Consider the following 17670-nt stretch of genomic DNA (forward strand, 5'->3'; position numbering starts at 1 on the left):
ACTAGTCTCAGGTTGAGGCCAAACTGGATTACATAGAGAAATTCTGTTTCAAACAGAATCCCAAAGATACGGCATTAAAAGTAAAAGTCCAGAGGCTGGGACTGTAACTGTAGCTCAGCAGTACACCATGCATGTGCTTGGCATGAGAAAATCCTTATGTTCAATCACTACCATCCCCTTCCAAAAATCAATTTAAATGTCATAATAATCATAATATCACGAGTGGATTCGGCTTATTATCCTGACTGCAGTAAGCACAGCATATTTTTCAAAAGGCTTAAAAACACACCACCAGTCACCCACTCTAGTTTAAATTGTTTGTAATTTGTACAGGGAATACAGGTCACCTTTAATCTGTGCTGTCATGTGCCCTACTCCCGCTCCCGTTGGAAAAGAAGCCTAAGACAGCACTCAGTCCCCTACTCATATCCTGTACACCCGGGATCATCAACACTGACCTCAGTAGAGCCTCAGTTGGCTCGCAGCAGCCCCCTCACACTTCCTTTACCCCACTTCCAGCCTTCTTCCTCGCCGCTCCAGACGGGGGCGGGGCTTTCGGCCTGCTGGTCCCGGTCGCGCGCATGCGCGTTCCCTTTGCGTCCGGGGGACGCTTAAGGATCCGTTTCCTTCTCTTTCTTTTCTGGGTCGCGCGACGTCCCCACAGCCTTCTCACCCGGTTCTCGCCGAGGAGCTCCTCGCCGTCCCTCACGAGGCGCCGCTCGGACCCGGGACGCGGCGGTACCCGGATGTGGAGCCGCTCTCGCCCGGCGGGGACTCGGTGGCGGGGCGGAGCGCGGCGGCGTGCGCGGGGGCTGAGGGAAGCGGGGCCCGGGGCCCGGGCGCCGGCCGCTGGCCCGCCGCTAGCGCCGCTGCCCACCGCGGAGCCGGCTCCCGGGCGCCCAGGCCCGAGCGAGCGGCCGGGGGTCGCTGAGGGCCGGCGGCTCGCCTGGCCTCCGGCCGCGCCCGCCGCCGCGCCCGGGCGAGCCTCCCCCGGCCCTCCGCGCTCCCGGCCGGGGGAGAGCGAGGTTTGCTGGCGGCCGTCGCTGTAGCCCGGCCGGGGAGCCCGGGGCGAGCGGCAGAGCCCCCGCCCGCGGCCGCTCGCCCTCGGCTTGCAAGCCGCCGCCTGCGAGCCTCCGCGGGCGGGCCTCCAGTCGGAGCGGGGGCCGCGACGGCCACGGCCCGGCCGGGGTGAAGGGCTCCTCGGGGACCGCGCCGCCGCCCCGGTGAGTCGGCCCCACGGCCCGCGGGGCTCGCTGCCGCCTCCGCCGGCGCCCCGAGTGCGGCCCGGGCTCGGCTCGCTCACGGCCCCCCCGCCGGCGGCAGCGCCGCCCACCGTCCGGGCCCCGATGAGTAACTCCCGTAACAACCGGGTGATGGTGGAGGGGGTCGGCGCCCGCGTCGTGCGCGGCCCGGACTGGAAGTGGGGCAAGCAGGACGGCGGCGAGGGCCATGTGGGCACGGTGCGGAGCTTCGAGAGCCCGGAGGAGGTGGTGGTGGTGTGGGACAACGGCACGGCGGCCAACTACCGCTGCTCTGGGGCCTACGACCTGCGCATCCTGGACAGCGCGCCCACCGGTAAGCGGGGCCACCCGGCCCGGGGCTAAGCGAGTGGGAGGGAGGGAGGGACGAGGCCAGTCGTGGACGCCTGCCTTGAGGTGCAGTGCGGGGCCGCGGGGAGATTGAGGTTCCAGACTCGGTAAACAAATAACTTGCCAAAGAGCCCCCCTTTCCCCGGTACCCCGCGGAAGGGCCATTACCAGGATGCTTTCAGGTTTCCTAGATGAAAAGCATTGCAGACAACAGATTGCCTCCTCTTCTGGAGCAGGGGGACGGAGAGGCTGTCTAATAAGCATTGACATTAATCAGCCACCAAGTGATAACTGATGGGAGGCTTGCCTTGCCATATGGTGCGGAGTTGCCAGGGGTCCATCACTTGGTGGCTTCGCTTTGTTGAGCTAGTTTTTTTTCCTGCTTGCCTGTGACACAGAATGACTTACGAGTTTAGTTGTTAAATGCCATTTGGGACTGAAAAATGCATTTTCATCCAAATTGTTTAAGTATATATATCTTTGTAGTAATAGAGGAGGAAACACTGTCAGCTATTGAGCTTTCGTGAGTGTGTGTGAGAGTGACTTTTTCCAAGGGGAAGACAGACATAGGAAACGCCCTTCATGTTCTTTGGTTAGCATCCTGTCTCGAAAACATGATGGTAAAATTCTGCACATTCATCCTGAAGAGTTAGTGACCTTCTTGGTTTGCTGTATTATAGGTGCCTATGAGTTATTGATACTACAGTTTTTATGTGACAAGTAGAGTTTTTTTTTAAGCGATTTTATTATTTTTACCTACTTTCACTTAGGTCTATTTATTTAATTTTTGGTTTTTTGAGACAGGGTTTCTCTGTGAGGTCCTGGCTATCCTGATCTGGCGTTTGTAGACCAGGCTGGACTCAGAGCTCACAGAGATCCTTCTGCCTCTCGAGTGCTGGGATCAAAGGCGTGTGCCACCACGCCTGGTGTTACTTAGATCTATTCTTGATAATTGTATTTATTTAGAAAGTTCAAATTAAAATTATATTACATTTCAGAATTTCTAAATAAGATGCTATTAAGACAATGCGTTGAGCAGAGCCTAAGTCTTGAAATGGATGAATAGTTACTGGTAGCAGCAGAAAAAATTAACATGAGTAAACTTGCCTTGGGAGTTGAACAAGTAATTTATAAAATTTTGTTTCATTTTTAAAGAAAGAGAAGGTTTTATGAGTCGATGAGGCTGGCTGCACTCCTGAACTTCCTTCTTGGCCGTCCCCCAAATGCTGAGTTACAGGTGTTTGTCACCATACCCAGCTGAAAATCGTGTTTGTTTTACCTGGCACTGAAAAGGATGTGTGTGCATAACTCAAAACGACAACTATTGTTACTTGTTTCTTGTATGTTTTTACAGTTGCAAGCACAGTTAGGAATGTACTGAAAATACAAATCTCTTTCTCCCTTTAAAGACAAATAGCAGTAAACTATATTTATTTTTTTGCACTTTGTGTCTGTGCGTGTGTGCCTGTGTGCACGCAAGGATGGGTATACATCTGGGTGTGCAAGTGTATGGAGGTCAAATGTTGATGTCTGGTGTCTTCCTCAGTCAGTTCTTTGCTTTGGAGACAGGGCTGCTCACTGAGCCTGGAGCGCACTGACTGGCTGTGAGCCCTCCAGCACTGGATCACAGGCACATGTGGGAGTCTTGCCTGGCGTGTTTCAGCACAGGTACTGATGAGCCATCTCCCAGGGCTCTGCACTTTCGCTTCTTTCATTTAGTGTTTCATATTGGTGGTTGTTCCCATGTTTGTACTGCAGTAAGTTTACTTTATTTTTTCATGGATGAATAGTATTCCAGTGACTTGGATGCAGAAACGTACTTCCCTGGTGGTTTATGGATAGGTGTTTATATTTTAGGTCTTTTTACAATGACGCCATGGGTGAATCCTACTGCCCTTGTGCATATACGCTACTTCTGCAGAAGTGGAATTGCTGCACCAAAGTACGCACCTATTTAATATTCTCATAGGTGTTGACTGAGTGCCCCCAAAGATATGTGACCAGTTTATACTCCCAGCAGTTGTATCTGATTATGTACACTTTTGAAGTTCCGTTTTTATGCTAGCTGGGTCTGAAGTCTAACCACAGTATAATAATTTGGAGGAATTCTTAGGATCAGTAATTGTAGGTTTATGGAGAAAGTTTAAGTGTCTTTCTAGGGTAGAGGTGTTTTTATCCTCTCACACATTTATCATTTTCTTTGTGGTGAAAAACATTAAGATCCCCTCTCCCCTCTCTCTCCTTTTCTTCTTCTTCTTCTTCTTCTTCTTTTTTTTTTTTTTTGAGAGTTTCTCTGTGTAGCCAGTGGTGGCTTGGACTCACTACATAGACCAGGCTGGCCTGGAACTCACAGAGATTGGCTTGCCTGTGCCTCCTGCCACCACACCCAGGTAAGATCCTTTTTTCTATAGCACACTGTTATTGGTGATACTCACCCTCCTGTGCAGTTGAGCACCAGAACTCATTTTTCCTTTCTTCTGCCATGATTCTCCAATGGCTGTTAATACTGGCTCATGCTCTAACATGGAGTCCACTGTTGTATCAAACAGCTTAGTATGAAAACATTTACTTTTTTTTTTTTTTTTTTTTTTTTTTAAGAAATTTATTTATTTATTATGCATACAGTGTTCTGCCTACATGTACACCTACATGCCAGAAGAGGGCATCAGATCACATTATAGATGCTTGTTAGTCACCATGTGGTTGCTGGGAGTTGAACTCAGGACCTCTGGAAGAGTAGACAGTGTTCTTAACCTCTGAACCATCTCTCCAGCCCACATTTACTTTTTTTTAAAGGTTTATTTATTTATTATTTATACCATATTCTGTTTGCATGTGTGCCTGCATGCCAGAAGAGGACACCAAATCTCATCGTAGATGCTTGTGAGCCATGTGGTTGCTGGGAATTGAATTCAGGACCTTTGGAAAAACAGGCAGTACTCTTAAACTCTGAGCCATCTATCTCTCCAGCCCTGAAAACGTGTACTTTTAAGAAGTAACTTTCTGAGCCTTTGTTTACTTCAGGGTAATCTGACATTATCTGTTGGGAAGCTGTTCATCTTGCTCATCTTATTTTTGAAATACTGTTTTGGTGCTGGGAATTGAGCCCGGGCCTACGGTCTGTGACTGCGGCATTCTAGTCCGTAACACTTGAAAGCTCTGTGTGTGCAAGTTAGGTAGTGTCCATGCCGAATGCTTGTTGGAGTGTGTTGTTGTGGTGGTTTAAAGTAGTGAACAAACATACGCTTTTAGCTCTGGTTTATTTGCTAAACTGTATAAAGCTATTTTTGTTTTTGCTTCATTTATTCTGTTATATTTAGTACTTGATAGTTATTTACGTAATAGTGAATATTACAGAATTCAGCTTTCACTTTGAAGTTATTTTAAGCTTACAAAAATATTGTAAACTAGTAAAATTTTTCTTGCTTTCTCTCATTTACTGGTCTCCTCTGGGCCGTGTTCTCATTCTTTGCCTTTCAGAGGTACCAACCACAAATCATGTAGACTATCCCTCAGAATATCTAATGTTTCATCAGGGTTAAATGTGGGTTAAGTATTTTGGCAACAGTTTGTTAGAAATGGTATTTTGCCCTTTGCAGTGCACTGCATTGGGAGACGCATAATCGATTAGTCTTGTTTCTGTTAGTGCAGCAGCTCTTCATCTCCTAGTAGTATTATCAGTGCAATGTCAATATGAAGGTGTGAGTAATATTTTTCATCTCATCATACCAATATCTTTGGCCACATGAAGGCTACAAAATTGTCTTCCTTAGGGTTGTTGAAGAACCAGATTGAGAATTACTGTCCTAAGAGACTTTCTCTCATGGAACAGAGTTTTGAATAAAAATGTTCACAGCAGTGTTGGTTACATGTAAAAGCAAAAAGTTAGAAAAAAACTTAACCAGGCGTGGTGGTGCAGCACCCTTTAATCCCAGCACTAGGGAGGCAGAGGCAGGCAGATCTCTGTGAGTTCGAGGTCAGCCTGGTCTACAAAGTGAGTCCAGGACAGCCAGGGCTACACAGAGAGACCAAACCAAACCAAACAAAAAAACCTTAAGTATATACAGTATATAAATAGGATGAGTAATAATAGTGATGGTAATAAATGAGAGAACTGCATATTTGAATAGTGACATGGTGGTAGTGCAGGAGAGATAGTAGGGGACTGAGCTATAAAAGAAGCGTGTGTGGAGTGTTGGAGTTGAGCCTGCACCTCAGTCGGCGAACATTTGTTAGTAGGTACAAGGTTCTGGGTTTGATTATCCGGAAGGACAAAAAAACCCCTCTGATATGTTAAAATGCAAAACATTACTATTGAGTACTTAGTTTTAAAATTACATTTGTGTGTGTGTGTCCTACAGTAGGCATAGTGGTTCTCTCATTCTACTGTGTGTCTGGGAATCAAGCCTGGGGATTAGATTGTGAGGCTTTGAGACAGTCATCGTTACCTGTCATCTTCTCAGCTCTGTTGCAGTATTTAAATTTATGTCCTAGGCTAGTCAGACTTTAAGAAGAGGAACATTTGGTAGAAATTTTTATGATATAACTTGGGTCCTAGAAATACATTTGGCTAATTTGTAGTCACCAAAAAGATTGTAGAAATGCATGAGTTACTAGTTTGGGGTTGTGAAGTTTATGATCAGGTAGGTATAGTTGAATTTGGATCATTTAAGCAGTGGTTTTAGAGGACTTGGGGAGAGGTATATTTTTACTGAAGATTTGTCCTGTCATCATTTGAGTGCCGTACTGTATTTCCAAAGATCATGGAGAACATGAACTAGGACTAGGATCCCTCTCTTATTCTTGGTATGTGTAAGAAGTCAGGATTATTCCTACTCCTCCAGTCATTGGTGGCACGAAATGTTGGGGTGTGTGTGGATCCTTGTGTCTTGTTCTACTCCAGCTAAGAGTGTTTCCCAGGTTACATGTGGAAGAACCCCACAGTTGTTTGTAGTCAAGTATGGGTTTTAAAGGTGCTAACCCAGGATTAAAAGAAAGAAGTGATTAGATTTTTCTTTTTTGAGATTCTCTACTGGTCCATTTCTAGAACTATATTAGAAAAGTATACTGTCAGGGGGCAGAGCCTTAGGATGTCAGGCGGAGGGGGAGCTGCTGCCAAGATTGCTGCTTAGTAACAGTTAATAAGATCCGCAAAGGAAGTTGGTTTTCTTACAGATTCTAACTATTTATAAAGGCTTCTATAGAATGACTTTATTTGTTTTCTAAAACAATGTTTTAAGTGAAGGTCCATTCAAATTTTTTTATGGGCTGTTGGGAGGCCAGAGTCTTGGGTAATCTGAGCATGTTCTCCTACTGTTACTGCTCTTGTTGGATTGAGGGCCTCAGCAAGGCCGCTTAGTAGGCACTATGTTATGTTTCTAAACTTCAAAAGATCATGCTGGGATCTTTTAACAGCTCTGATTCTGCAGGAACCAGTCTCTTTCTCCCTTCTCCTCCTTCTTTCCCCCTTTCTTCCCCCCACCCCCTCTCACCTGTCTTCTTTCTCTCTGTTTATGTCCCTGTGGAAAATATAAAAAAATGTTTCAAATTTGTGTGTCGACTCCTGACAGCATCAGAATGGTGTGGGAAAGAGTGAAAGGCATCCCGGATGTTGGACTTGACAGTTACAAGGAGCTGCTGAAGGATCTTAAAGGCTTTGATCCAGCAGAGAAATAGGTTTATAACACATCATGGGAAATATTTCTCTTTGGACCTTCTGGGAAGAGAGTTATTGAACAAGGGCATACTGCTGTAGACTCTAGTTACTCAACAAAGGTGCTTACTTCCCTAAAAAAATCACCTGTGCCTTTATCACGAAGATGAGGCAGACCAGAAGCTGATGATCCCCTGTCCCAGCTGCTCTTTTGCCCCACAGCCTGGGAAGGTGCATGCGCCTTCTTACACAACTGATGGGTGACAGGAGAGATGAGCAGTCAGCCCACTGAGTTCCCCTTATCTTCTCATTTGTAGTACAGTAGTTCAGAGATGGTTACCACCCGCAGTACCGCTGTGAGGAAGGAAATTGATTATAAGATTTTAAAACATTAGAAGTGAAATTTGTGCTATAAAATACTATAAATTGGCCAGTACTCTTTTAAAAGATTTTTATTTGTATTTTCTTTTATAATGATACTAGCTGGTTATTTAAAATGAATTTCTGTAACAAGCACTTGTGATTTTTCTTTTTAAAGCTACCCATAATTCTCTGTTGCCTAAAGCCAGGTACTTTGGTATACTGTTAAAAGTTTCTCTTTGCAGACCAGCGTGGTGGCGCACACCTTTAATCCCAGCGCTGAGGGAGGCAGAGGCAGGTGGATCTCATGTCAGTACAAGGCCAGCCTGGTCTACAAAGTGAGTCCAGGACAGCCAGGGCTAAAACAGAGAAACCCTGTCTCAAAGAAAACCAAAAAAAAAAAAAAAAAAAAAGTTTTTCTTTTAGCACTTTTTTTTCGTGCTCAAGATTTTATTGGGTAGTTGTCTCTTGATATTTTTGGAGAATTGGTCCTAGGAACCCTTCCTGGTTCCAGAATCTAAGATGCTCAAGTCATTTGATAAATAGTATAACATTTGTGTATAAATTATGTATATCCTTTTATTTACTTTAAGTCATGTCTGGATACCTAAGCCTAACAATGCAAAGCTGTGCGTATGGTAATTGATGCTGTGTTACTTAGGTGATAATATACATGTTCAGTACACTTGCATTTTAGTTTTCCTGAACATTTTTTTTAAGGAAGGAAGGCTTTATTCTCACTCAGGGTTTGAAGGCACACAGTTCATTATGATAGCAGGAGTGTGACATGACTGGTCACATGATATTTACAGCCAGAAAGCAGAAATGAATGTACTTTTCTGATATATATATATATATATATATATATATATATCACTAAAATTTTTTCATACAATATATTTTGATCATATTTTCCCCCTTTTCAAACTTCTCCCAGATACTTTCCATCTTCCTCCCCACTCAACTTTATGTTCTTTTTCTCTTTCAAAACAAAAACAAAAAACCCTTCACAAAAACAAAAGTCCAAACAAACAAGCAAAACACCAGGAAGACCAAAAATGCCCAAACAAAAGAAAGTGAAACAAAACAAAACAAAAAAGTCCACAAAACAAAACCATGGAGTTTGGTGCTAGGCAATACTCCTAGGCATGGAGCCAGTCCTAGCGTATGATTGGCATACCCAGTGACACTCCATTGGAGTGTGCGGACTTTTCCTTTGCAGTGGGTAGCAGTTGCAAATAGCTTCTTGTCATTGGCCAAAGGACCTATGGGACCTTCCCCCTCAACACACAAAGCATCACAGGCTGTTGCCAAGGCTTTGGTTGCCCTAATGCTGAGGACAGTACTTGTTGATGCCCTTGAACATGGGGAATTCGAGCTGATGCCTGACTAGAAGCTTCACCCCTGCTAGTGTTGATGGTGTTAGAAAGTACTCTTCTGAGCCCTGTTGGAGAAGTTCACCCAGCTACAAACCCTATGGCCTATAACAGAGGTACACTGGTGCAATAGTGATACAAATGTTACTGAAGTAACCAACCACTTTTTGACTGGATTTAAGGCCCAATATGAGATGTAAGGCTTACCTGACACTGCTAATTGGCCAAGATCCTGAGACTAGATAGGTCATGGGTATGTGGGAAAGCCTACTACTGTTATTCTGTTGATGGAACATAGCAATAAAGTCATTCCTAATGACTTACTACTGTACCCATGGGCAAGTGTCTTACTCAGCCTGCATCAGAGAACCTGCTTCTTGCAGTAGATGGGGATTAACACAGAGACCCACAACTGGACATTGTGCAGACTTTGGAGCACTCAATCAATCCTAAATGGGATGTCTTTGTCACACCCATCCCCTTAAGACTCAGGGATCATTGTGGGAGAGGAGACACAGTGAATTAGATGCATATATGAACTCAGAGCGGCTCCTTGGACAAGGCCTTATCAGGCCAGATAAAGTCCCAGCACTGAGAGGGGGGAAGTGAACATGGGGTCTTAGCCATGATCTTTCTCAATATTTTAAATTCATGGTTGATGGGATTTGTGAGTCCAGGTTGACTACTGTTGTTAAATGCTTTTCTGTTGTCATGTATTTTCTATTGAGTTGCTCATGGACTGGCAGAGAACCTCACTGGTGCTTGTGGACTGGCAGAATTAATAGGAAAATAGTTTTATTACCACAAACAATCTACAGGTTGGATGCATACCTATCAAAATTCCAAAAGCATTCCTCACTGAAAAGCAAACAATGCTAGAGTTGTTAGGACAGCATGAAGAGCCAAGCAGGAAATGCAGTGCTGCAGGCTATCACAGCCCCTAACTTCAAACCTAACAGATCGGAGCGGCAAAACTAGCATAGTGTTCGCCCAGGAACAGACATGGGCCAGTGGATAGGATCGAGAAACAAGCCCACACAGCCACAGCTGTGCCATTTCTGATGAAAGTGTCAGAAACAGATTGGAGAGCTGGTTATCCACACATAAAGAATGAAACTAAATCTGTCTCTCACCAGACCCAGAGATCAACTCAAAATGGGTCACACAAAGATCTAGTGTAAGACCCAGAACTGAAGCTGTTGGTGGGGGCACACTCTTAATCAGCTCAGAGAGGCTATGGTGCAGTTCTTTTCGGTTGTCCTGCATCCAGGTTCATCTTACACTGGCGGCCTCCTCCATGCAATCTGTGACATCACAGTTGTGTACCTTAGGTGCCCAGAGGCAAAGGTGCCACACGTGCCTCGGCCCCTGGGTCTGTCTGTCTCTAAAACATCTCCAAGGCAACTGGTGTTTGGGGAGGGTGAGAATGACAGTGAAACTGGCCACTCAGCATGGACAGGCCCAGATGACGTGGGCAGAGGAGGATTAAATGGAGAAGACAGCAAAAAGGTGGTGGGAGGAGAGAGGAGGGGATCTAGGGAGAGGGAGGAGGGTAGTGAGGGGTGAGTGTGAGCAAGGTACAATGATACATTTATGTGTGAAATATAGTAGTTGATAAAGTAACTAGAACTGACAAAAAGAAAACTAACTAAAATCACACCCCCACCTACCCTTGAATCCTTTGGCAGGAAGTGTTGCATTTTTATAATCTATATTTTTTCTTAATTTTAATTAAAAAATTTTTTTTGGTTTTTCCTTTTCATTTATGGTTTTGTGAGACAAGATTTCTCTGTGTAGCCTTAGCTGTCCTGGATTACCTTTGTAGACCAGGCCCGCCTTGAAAACACAGAGATCCTCCTGCCTCTGCCTCCCAAGTGCTAGGGTTACAGGCGTGTGCTACCATGCCCAGCTTTTTTTTTCTTTTTAAAGACAGGCTTGGGGCTTGTGACGGAGGTTAGGTTGGCTGTCCAGGGCTCCACTGGACTTTGCTTGTCTCTACCTCTCCAGCTCTGGGATTACAGATGGGCACTACTCCCATGGGATGGGTCTCATGCAGGGGCAGTCTTTGGTTGGCCATTCCCTCAATCTTTGCTCTCTTTGTCCCTGAACATCTTGCAGGTAGGGCAGATTTTGGGTCAAAGGTTGTGGAAGGGTCACTTGAGGCTCTGTATCCCCCATTGCTAGGAGTCTGAGGCAGGGTGACCCCCATAGACTTCCTGGGACTTCTCTTATCCCAGGACTCTGGCAAATCCCAAAGATGTCCCCACCTCCAATTTCCATACCCTCCCTACTCCTAATCACTACCTCTGCCCCCCTCTCCTACCTAGTTCTCTCTTTCCGTTTGCTTCAGATACCTATTTTATTTCCCCTTCTGAGTGAGATTCAAGCATCTTCCTTTGAGTCCTCCTTGGTGCCTTTGATCAGGCACTTTATGGCTAATATCCACTTATAAATGAGTACATACCATGTGTGTCTTTCTGGGTCAGGGTTACCTCACTCAGGATGATCTTTTCTAGCTCTATCCATTTGCCTCTGAAGTGCATGATGTCTTTGATTTTAATAGCTGAGTGGTATTCTATTGTGTAAAAGTACCACAATTTCTCTATCCATTCTTCTGTTGAAGGACATCTAGGTTGCTTCTAGTTTCTGGCTATCATGAATAAAGCTGAACCAATCCCTGATGCTATTAATGTTACTTTGCTGTGCTTGTAGATAGGAACCTAGCATAACTCCTCTGAGAGGCTTCACCCAGCAGCTGATGGAAACAGATGCAGAAACCCACAGCCCAACATTAGTCAGAGCTCGGGGAGTCCTATGGAATAGTTGGGGGAAACGATTGGGGGAACCATAGGGGTCAAGGACTGCACAAGAAAACCTTCAGAGTCAACTAACGTGGGCCCATGAGACTGAACCACCAACCAAAGAGCGTGCATGACTGGTCCAAAGAACATGCATGACTGGTCCTAGGCCCTGCACAGATGTAGCACCCTCCCTAACTCTGATGCCTCCCTTTGGATCCTGTTCCCCTAACTGGGCTGCCTTGTCTGGCCTCAGTGGGAGAGAATACATAGTTCTGCAGCAGCTTAACATGCCAAGGTGGGTTGGTACCCATTAGGAACCCCCCCCCCCTTCTCTGAGGAGGAGAAAGGAAGATGGAGAGGAGGGGAGGGGTATGTGTGTGTGTGTGTGTCTGGGAGGAAAGGAGTGGGGGCTGCAATCAGGATGTAAAATGAATACTTTTTTTTTAAAGGAGAAAAATGTGTACTACTGTGCCTGTTTTAATTATTTTTGTTAATGTGTACTCAGATCAAATTCAGGTTTTGTTGTGGTGGTGTTTTGCTTTATTTTGTTTGAGGCAGGATTTTCCTGTATATCCCTAGCTCCTGAAACTTACTCTAGACCAGGCTGGCCTTGAACTCAGACATCTGCCTGCCTTTGCCTCTTGAGTGCTGGGATTAAAGGCGTTCACCACCACTGCTTGGCTAAATTCAGGTTAGTCATTTCTTTTCTTTCTTTTTTTTTTTTTTTTTTCAAGGCAGGGTTTCTCTGTGTAACCTTGGCTGTCCTGGACTTGCTTTGTAGACCAGGCTGGCCTTGAACTCACAGTGATCGCCTGCCTCTGCCTTCCAAGTCCTGGGATTAAAGGCATGCGCCACCATGCCCAGCTGTTAGTCATTTCTTACAAGTTATTTGAAGGATTTGATATTTAAATTTTAAACAGCTCTGTTAAAAATCCTCTGAACCTAAAATAAAGTAAAAATTGTTTTAAGACACAGGTATGAAAGTTTGTTGGTAATATACTTCATCTCAGCACTGCAATCTATATATGGGCTGGTTGTGGAGTCTTGTGTCTGGTGATGTGGAAGGATTGTGAGCTTGGGGCCTGCTTAGGTTACATAGTTGGTTCCAGGGTAGTTAAGCTACCTGTGAAACACTGTTGCTGTTCCCTTATCCTTAAACAGTTGTGTCACATTGTTCCATCCATCTGGTTTCTTAAGATGGGGCAGTATTTTCTTATTTACTGTCAGACATCACCTGTACCTAAGAGGGGTAGTTTAAAATAGGTGTATTTTTTCTTAAAGTCTAGGTGAACTAGTAATGACTACTTTTCAGTGTGGAAAAGGTGATGCAGTTTTAGAATACTGTCTGTTTTGTAGAAGAGAAATGTGGAACTCTTCCTTAGTTCTGGCTGTTTTGGCTGTAATCTCAGTTATTTTGGAAACTCAGACCTAAGTAGGGGCCCAGAAGTCACAGCATATGCTAATGTGCCAGAGGTCCACTGCTGGCAGGGTCCTAGTTAGCTCTCGTGTTCTCAGGGACACCCGTGTTCCATGTATGAATTTTAGAGGGACCTACTGACCAGTTTACAATTAATAAATAATATACACATAGCTCAAAAGTAGTTTGTTTGTTTTTCTCAGAGGTGGGGTTTCTCTGTGTAGCCTTAGCTGTCCTAGACTCACTTTGTAGACCAGGCAGGCCTCGAACTCACATCAATCCACCTGCCTCTGCCTCCAAGTGCTGGGATTAAAGGTGGGTGCCACCACACCTGGCTCAAAAGTAGTTTTAATGAATTTCTCTAAGTTGTTAGTCAGGTGGGTGAGATTGCGTTTATTTCCCTTTGGACTGTAGAGCAAGTGGCATGGTGTGTTTGCTTCCTAACACTTAACACCTTGAGGCTCACAGGAGCATTTTAAACAAATACATGAAATTCTGTAGTGAAGGTTATGAGTAATCCCAAGGGAATTGCTCTTGTTTGGTTAGGTCAGAGCTTACCAAGAGTGAGTTTACTGCTACTTTTTAAAAAATTGTTGGATTTGAGAATTACACATAAGAAACTGGCTTGTCTGCCCTTTCAGGTCCCTCCCCACAATGCTCTCCCACTTCTTGAGGCACTTGTAACAAAGCAGGTTTTGCAGGAAAATCATTCAAAGCTCCTTCATATACTGTCTTCCGGTATGTTGCTAACATCTCTCCTGCTTTCTCGCCCACTTTATTTTCTGTTTGTTTTTTTTTCAAGACAGGGTTTCTCTGTGTAGTCCTGGCTGTTCTGGACTCACTTTGTAGACCCGGCTGACCTCGAACTCAGATCTGCTTGCCTCTGCCTTCCCCAGTGCTGGGATTAAAGGTATGCACCACTACGCACAGGTGCTGCTTGCCCACTTTCAGGCCCAATCAATTGTGCACCCTCCCATGGCTGTGGAGCTCACTCTCCTAGTAAAACTCATTCCAAAGGTGAAAAGTGTGTGACACGTTACCCTGCATTTCACAGAGTCATCTTCCTTAGGTCATGCTTCTTACTTTGAAACCAATGAACACACGGGAACTGTGGGCGCCTGTGGGACAGTCCTTTATCCTCCTAGAGGACTGTGGGTGTCTGTGGGACAGTCCTTTATCCTCCTAGAGGACTGTGGGTGTCTGTGGGACAGTCCTTTATCCTCCTAGAGGACTGTAGGTGTCTGTGGGACAGTCCTTTATTCTCCTAGAGGACTGTAGGTGTCTGTGGGACAGTCCTTTATCCTCCTAGAGGACTGTGGGCGCCTGTGGGACAGTCCTTTATTCTCCTAGAGGACTGTAGGTGTCTGTGGGACAGTCCTTTATCCTCCTAGAGGACTGTAGGTGTCTGTGGGACAGTCCTTTATCCTCCTAGAGGACTGTGGGTGTCTGTGGGACAGTCCTTTATCCTCCTAGAGGACTGTGGGCGCCTGTGGGACAGTCCTTTATCCTCCTAGAGGACTGTGGGTGTCTGTGGGACAGTCCTTTATCCTCCTAGAGGACTGTGGGTGTCTGTGGGACAGTCCTTTATCCTCCTAGAGGACTGTGGGTGTCTGTGGGACAGTCCTTTATCCTCCTAGAGGACTGTGGGTGTCTGTGGGACAGTCCTTTATCCTCCTAGAGGACTGTGGGTGTCTGTGGGACAGTCCTTTATCCTCCTAGAGGACTGTGGGTGTCTGTGGGACAGTCCTTTATCCTCCTAGAGGACTGTGGGTGTCTGTGGGACAGTCCTTTATTCTCCTAGAGCAGTGGTTCACAACCTCCCTAATGCTATGACCTTTTAATACAGTTTCTCATGTGGTGACCCCCCCCCATAAAATAATAATAATTATTATTATTTTGTTTTGCTCTTTGAGACAAGGTTTCTCTGTGTATCCCTGGCTGTCCTAGACTCACTTTGTAGACCAGGCTGGCCTCGAACTCACAGCGATCCACCTGCCTCTGCCTCCAAAGTGCTGGGATTAAAGGCGTGTGCCACCACACCCGGCTCCATAAAATTATTTTTTCTTGCTAGTTCATAACTGTGATTTTGCTACTGTTATGAATGCAATGTAAATATCTGATGTGTAGGATATCTGATATGGGACCCCCTGTGAAAGGGTCATTCTACCCACAAAGGGGTCGTGGCATACAGGTTGAGAACTGCCGTCCGAGATCATGTCTTTACCCATGTTCCTAAGTAGCCCTCACACTGCTGTCTTGTGCCGGTAGGGTAACGGTGATTGGATTATGTCTTAGATGAATTAGGACAATCTGGATTTTGGAATTACACATAAGAAGTTTGGAATTGCAACAAAGAATCGTTGGAATTACAACTATTACAATACAGCAACAATTTTACCATTGTACTCTATAGATTGTATTTTTGGAGTAAATGGGTTTTGTGAAATAGTTGTGTTCTACCATTACCTTGCATTTGTTTCTTCAGGAAAATCAATTCTAGTTTTTAACCTATTAGTTTATAAATGAACTTGTGAGATATAATATCCTAGATAAAGTGAGTTTAATTAAGTGGATGAGGTGGGCTGGAGAGATGGCTGAGTGGTTAAGAGCGCTGACTGCTCTTCCAGAGGTCCCAGCAACCACATGGTGGTTCCCAACCATCTATAGTGTGATGTGATGCCCTGTTCTGGCCTGCAGGCGTACATGCAGGCAGAGCACTGTACACATAATAAATAAATCTTTAAATCTTTAAATCATAAATAACTGCAAATAGAGTTTAGATGTCCTTCCTCCTCCTTGACCACTATGCTAATTTTTAAAGTGTCTACCTTTGTAGGCATTTACTTTGTTCAGAACTGAACACACTAGAGATAGGAGTATTTGGTTACTTTCCAGGGCTTGCTTTATTTTTCATCTTAAAAGATATATTTATTTATTATTATGCATACAGTGCTTTGCCTGCATGTACACCTGCGGGCCAAAAGAGGGCATCAGATCACATTATAGGTGGTTGTGCGCCACCATGTGGTTGCTGGGAATTGAACTAAGGACCGCTGGAGGAGCAGTCAGTGCCCCTAACCTCTGAGCCATCTCTCCAACCTTTTTTTATTTTCTTTACATTCGTTTATTTTGTGTATGTATATGTTTGTGTCCATGTATGTGCCACAACACATGTGTAAGAGGACAACTTGCAGAAATTGGGTCTCCTTCTACCCCTTGGGTCCTGAGGATCAAATTCAAGCCATCAGCCTTGTTAGGAAGCACATTGACTTGAGTCTCTGAGCTGTCTCACCAGCACCCCAGGACTGTCTTGATGGTGATTTTGTTTTTTTAAACAAGATATGCAGTAAAACCTTTGTATTTAGGAGAAATCATTTGATCTATAGGAAAATTTCAGGGTTAGTGATAGAAAATAATTAGAGCTGGGAGCTTACATACTTTGCGTTTAGGGAGCAACAGAAAATGGAAAGCTTGGCAGTCGGGGTCAAGATAGTTACTGTTTCTGATTTTACCAAGTGAGGGCGTTAGATACTGGTAAAGGTTTCCTCTTAGCCCTACAGGGAATGTAGGCTTCATTGTGCTGATGACAAACCAGGCCATCTGAAGTCAGTTGAATGGGAGATTCAGATCTAATCTGTTAGTCTTCACCCTCCTTGGCTTTAAGCCTTACTTCTTTTTTTTGTTTTGTTTTGTTTTTTGTTTTTCCACAAATCCACTTTTATTTATTTACTTTTCATTAGTTTAGATCCAGGAAGGCTACAGCATCACACGGATTCACAGGAAGGTTGCTTTGGAAGGTTGCTTTGGAATTTGGCAGGAACCATGCTACTGTTTCCATGAGCCTGAGTTACTTTCCCCAGATCACTCTGGTTTTGTTTACTTTGCCTCCAGGAGTCACTGTGTTGGTTTTTGCTTTATACTCATAAGCACATCTTCTGACTAAATAGACTTCAGTTTCATCCCGGGCATAAACACCTTCAATATTAAGAGCCGCATGTTCTCCTTAGTTCCGGAGACCTCTCTTGTAGCCAACAAAAATGGCCTTGCACTACAGCCTTCCAGACATAGCTGTGTTTTAGAAGTCCTGTTCCCAACAGGCCTCCAAGGCTTAAGCCTTAGCTTTTAAACCTACAAATAAAAAAGGATACTCAAGTGTTCTGTTTCTAAAAATCAAATAATGAGTCATCCCCCCCCACTGCCCCCAAGACAGGGTCTCTCTGTGTAGCCTTGGCTGTCCTGGACTCACTTCGTAGACCAGGCTGGCCTCGAGCTCTCCTACCTCTGCTTCCCAAGTGCTGGGATTAAAGGCGCATGCCACCGCCACCACTACCACCTGGCCAGTTACTAGTTTCTGATTACCTGCTGGTTCAACACTATTCTTTTGCCTCTGTGTGGCAGGGTTGCTGTGGCAGGGTTGCAGATTTAGTTGAAGAATTTCCAGACATTTTTTAAATGTGAGATACTATACTATGTG

The 17670-nt window shown here is 44.9% G+C and overlaps 1 protein-coding gene across 1 annotated transcript in view; it reads left to right on the forward strand.

Annotated features, from left to right (window-relative positions):
* The first annotated feature begins 1285 nt into the window (after positions 1–1285).
* The window catches only part of Mib1 (MIB E3 ubiquitin protein ligase 1), a 100001-nt gene continuing 83616 nt past the window's right edge, over positions 1286–17670 (forward strand). The window contains exon 1 of the mRNA XM_051163085.1: positions 1286–1575. Coding sequence (XP_051019042.1) covers positions 1347–1575 — 229 coding nt within the window. The 5' untranslated portion in view covers positions 1286–1346. The remainder of the gene's footprint in view (positions 1576–17670) is intronic.

Source organism: Acomys russatus, chromosome 20 (assembly GCF_903995435.1).
Source record: "Acomys russatus chromosome 20, mAcoRus1.1, whole genome shotgun sequence".
Classification (NCBI taxonomy): domain Eukaryota; kingdom Metazoa; phylum Chordata; class Mammalia; order Rodentia; family Muridae; genus Acomys; species Acomys russatus.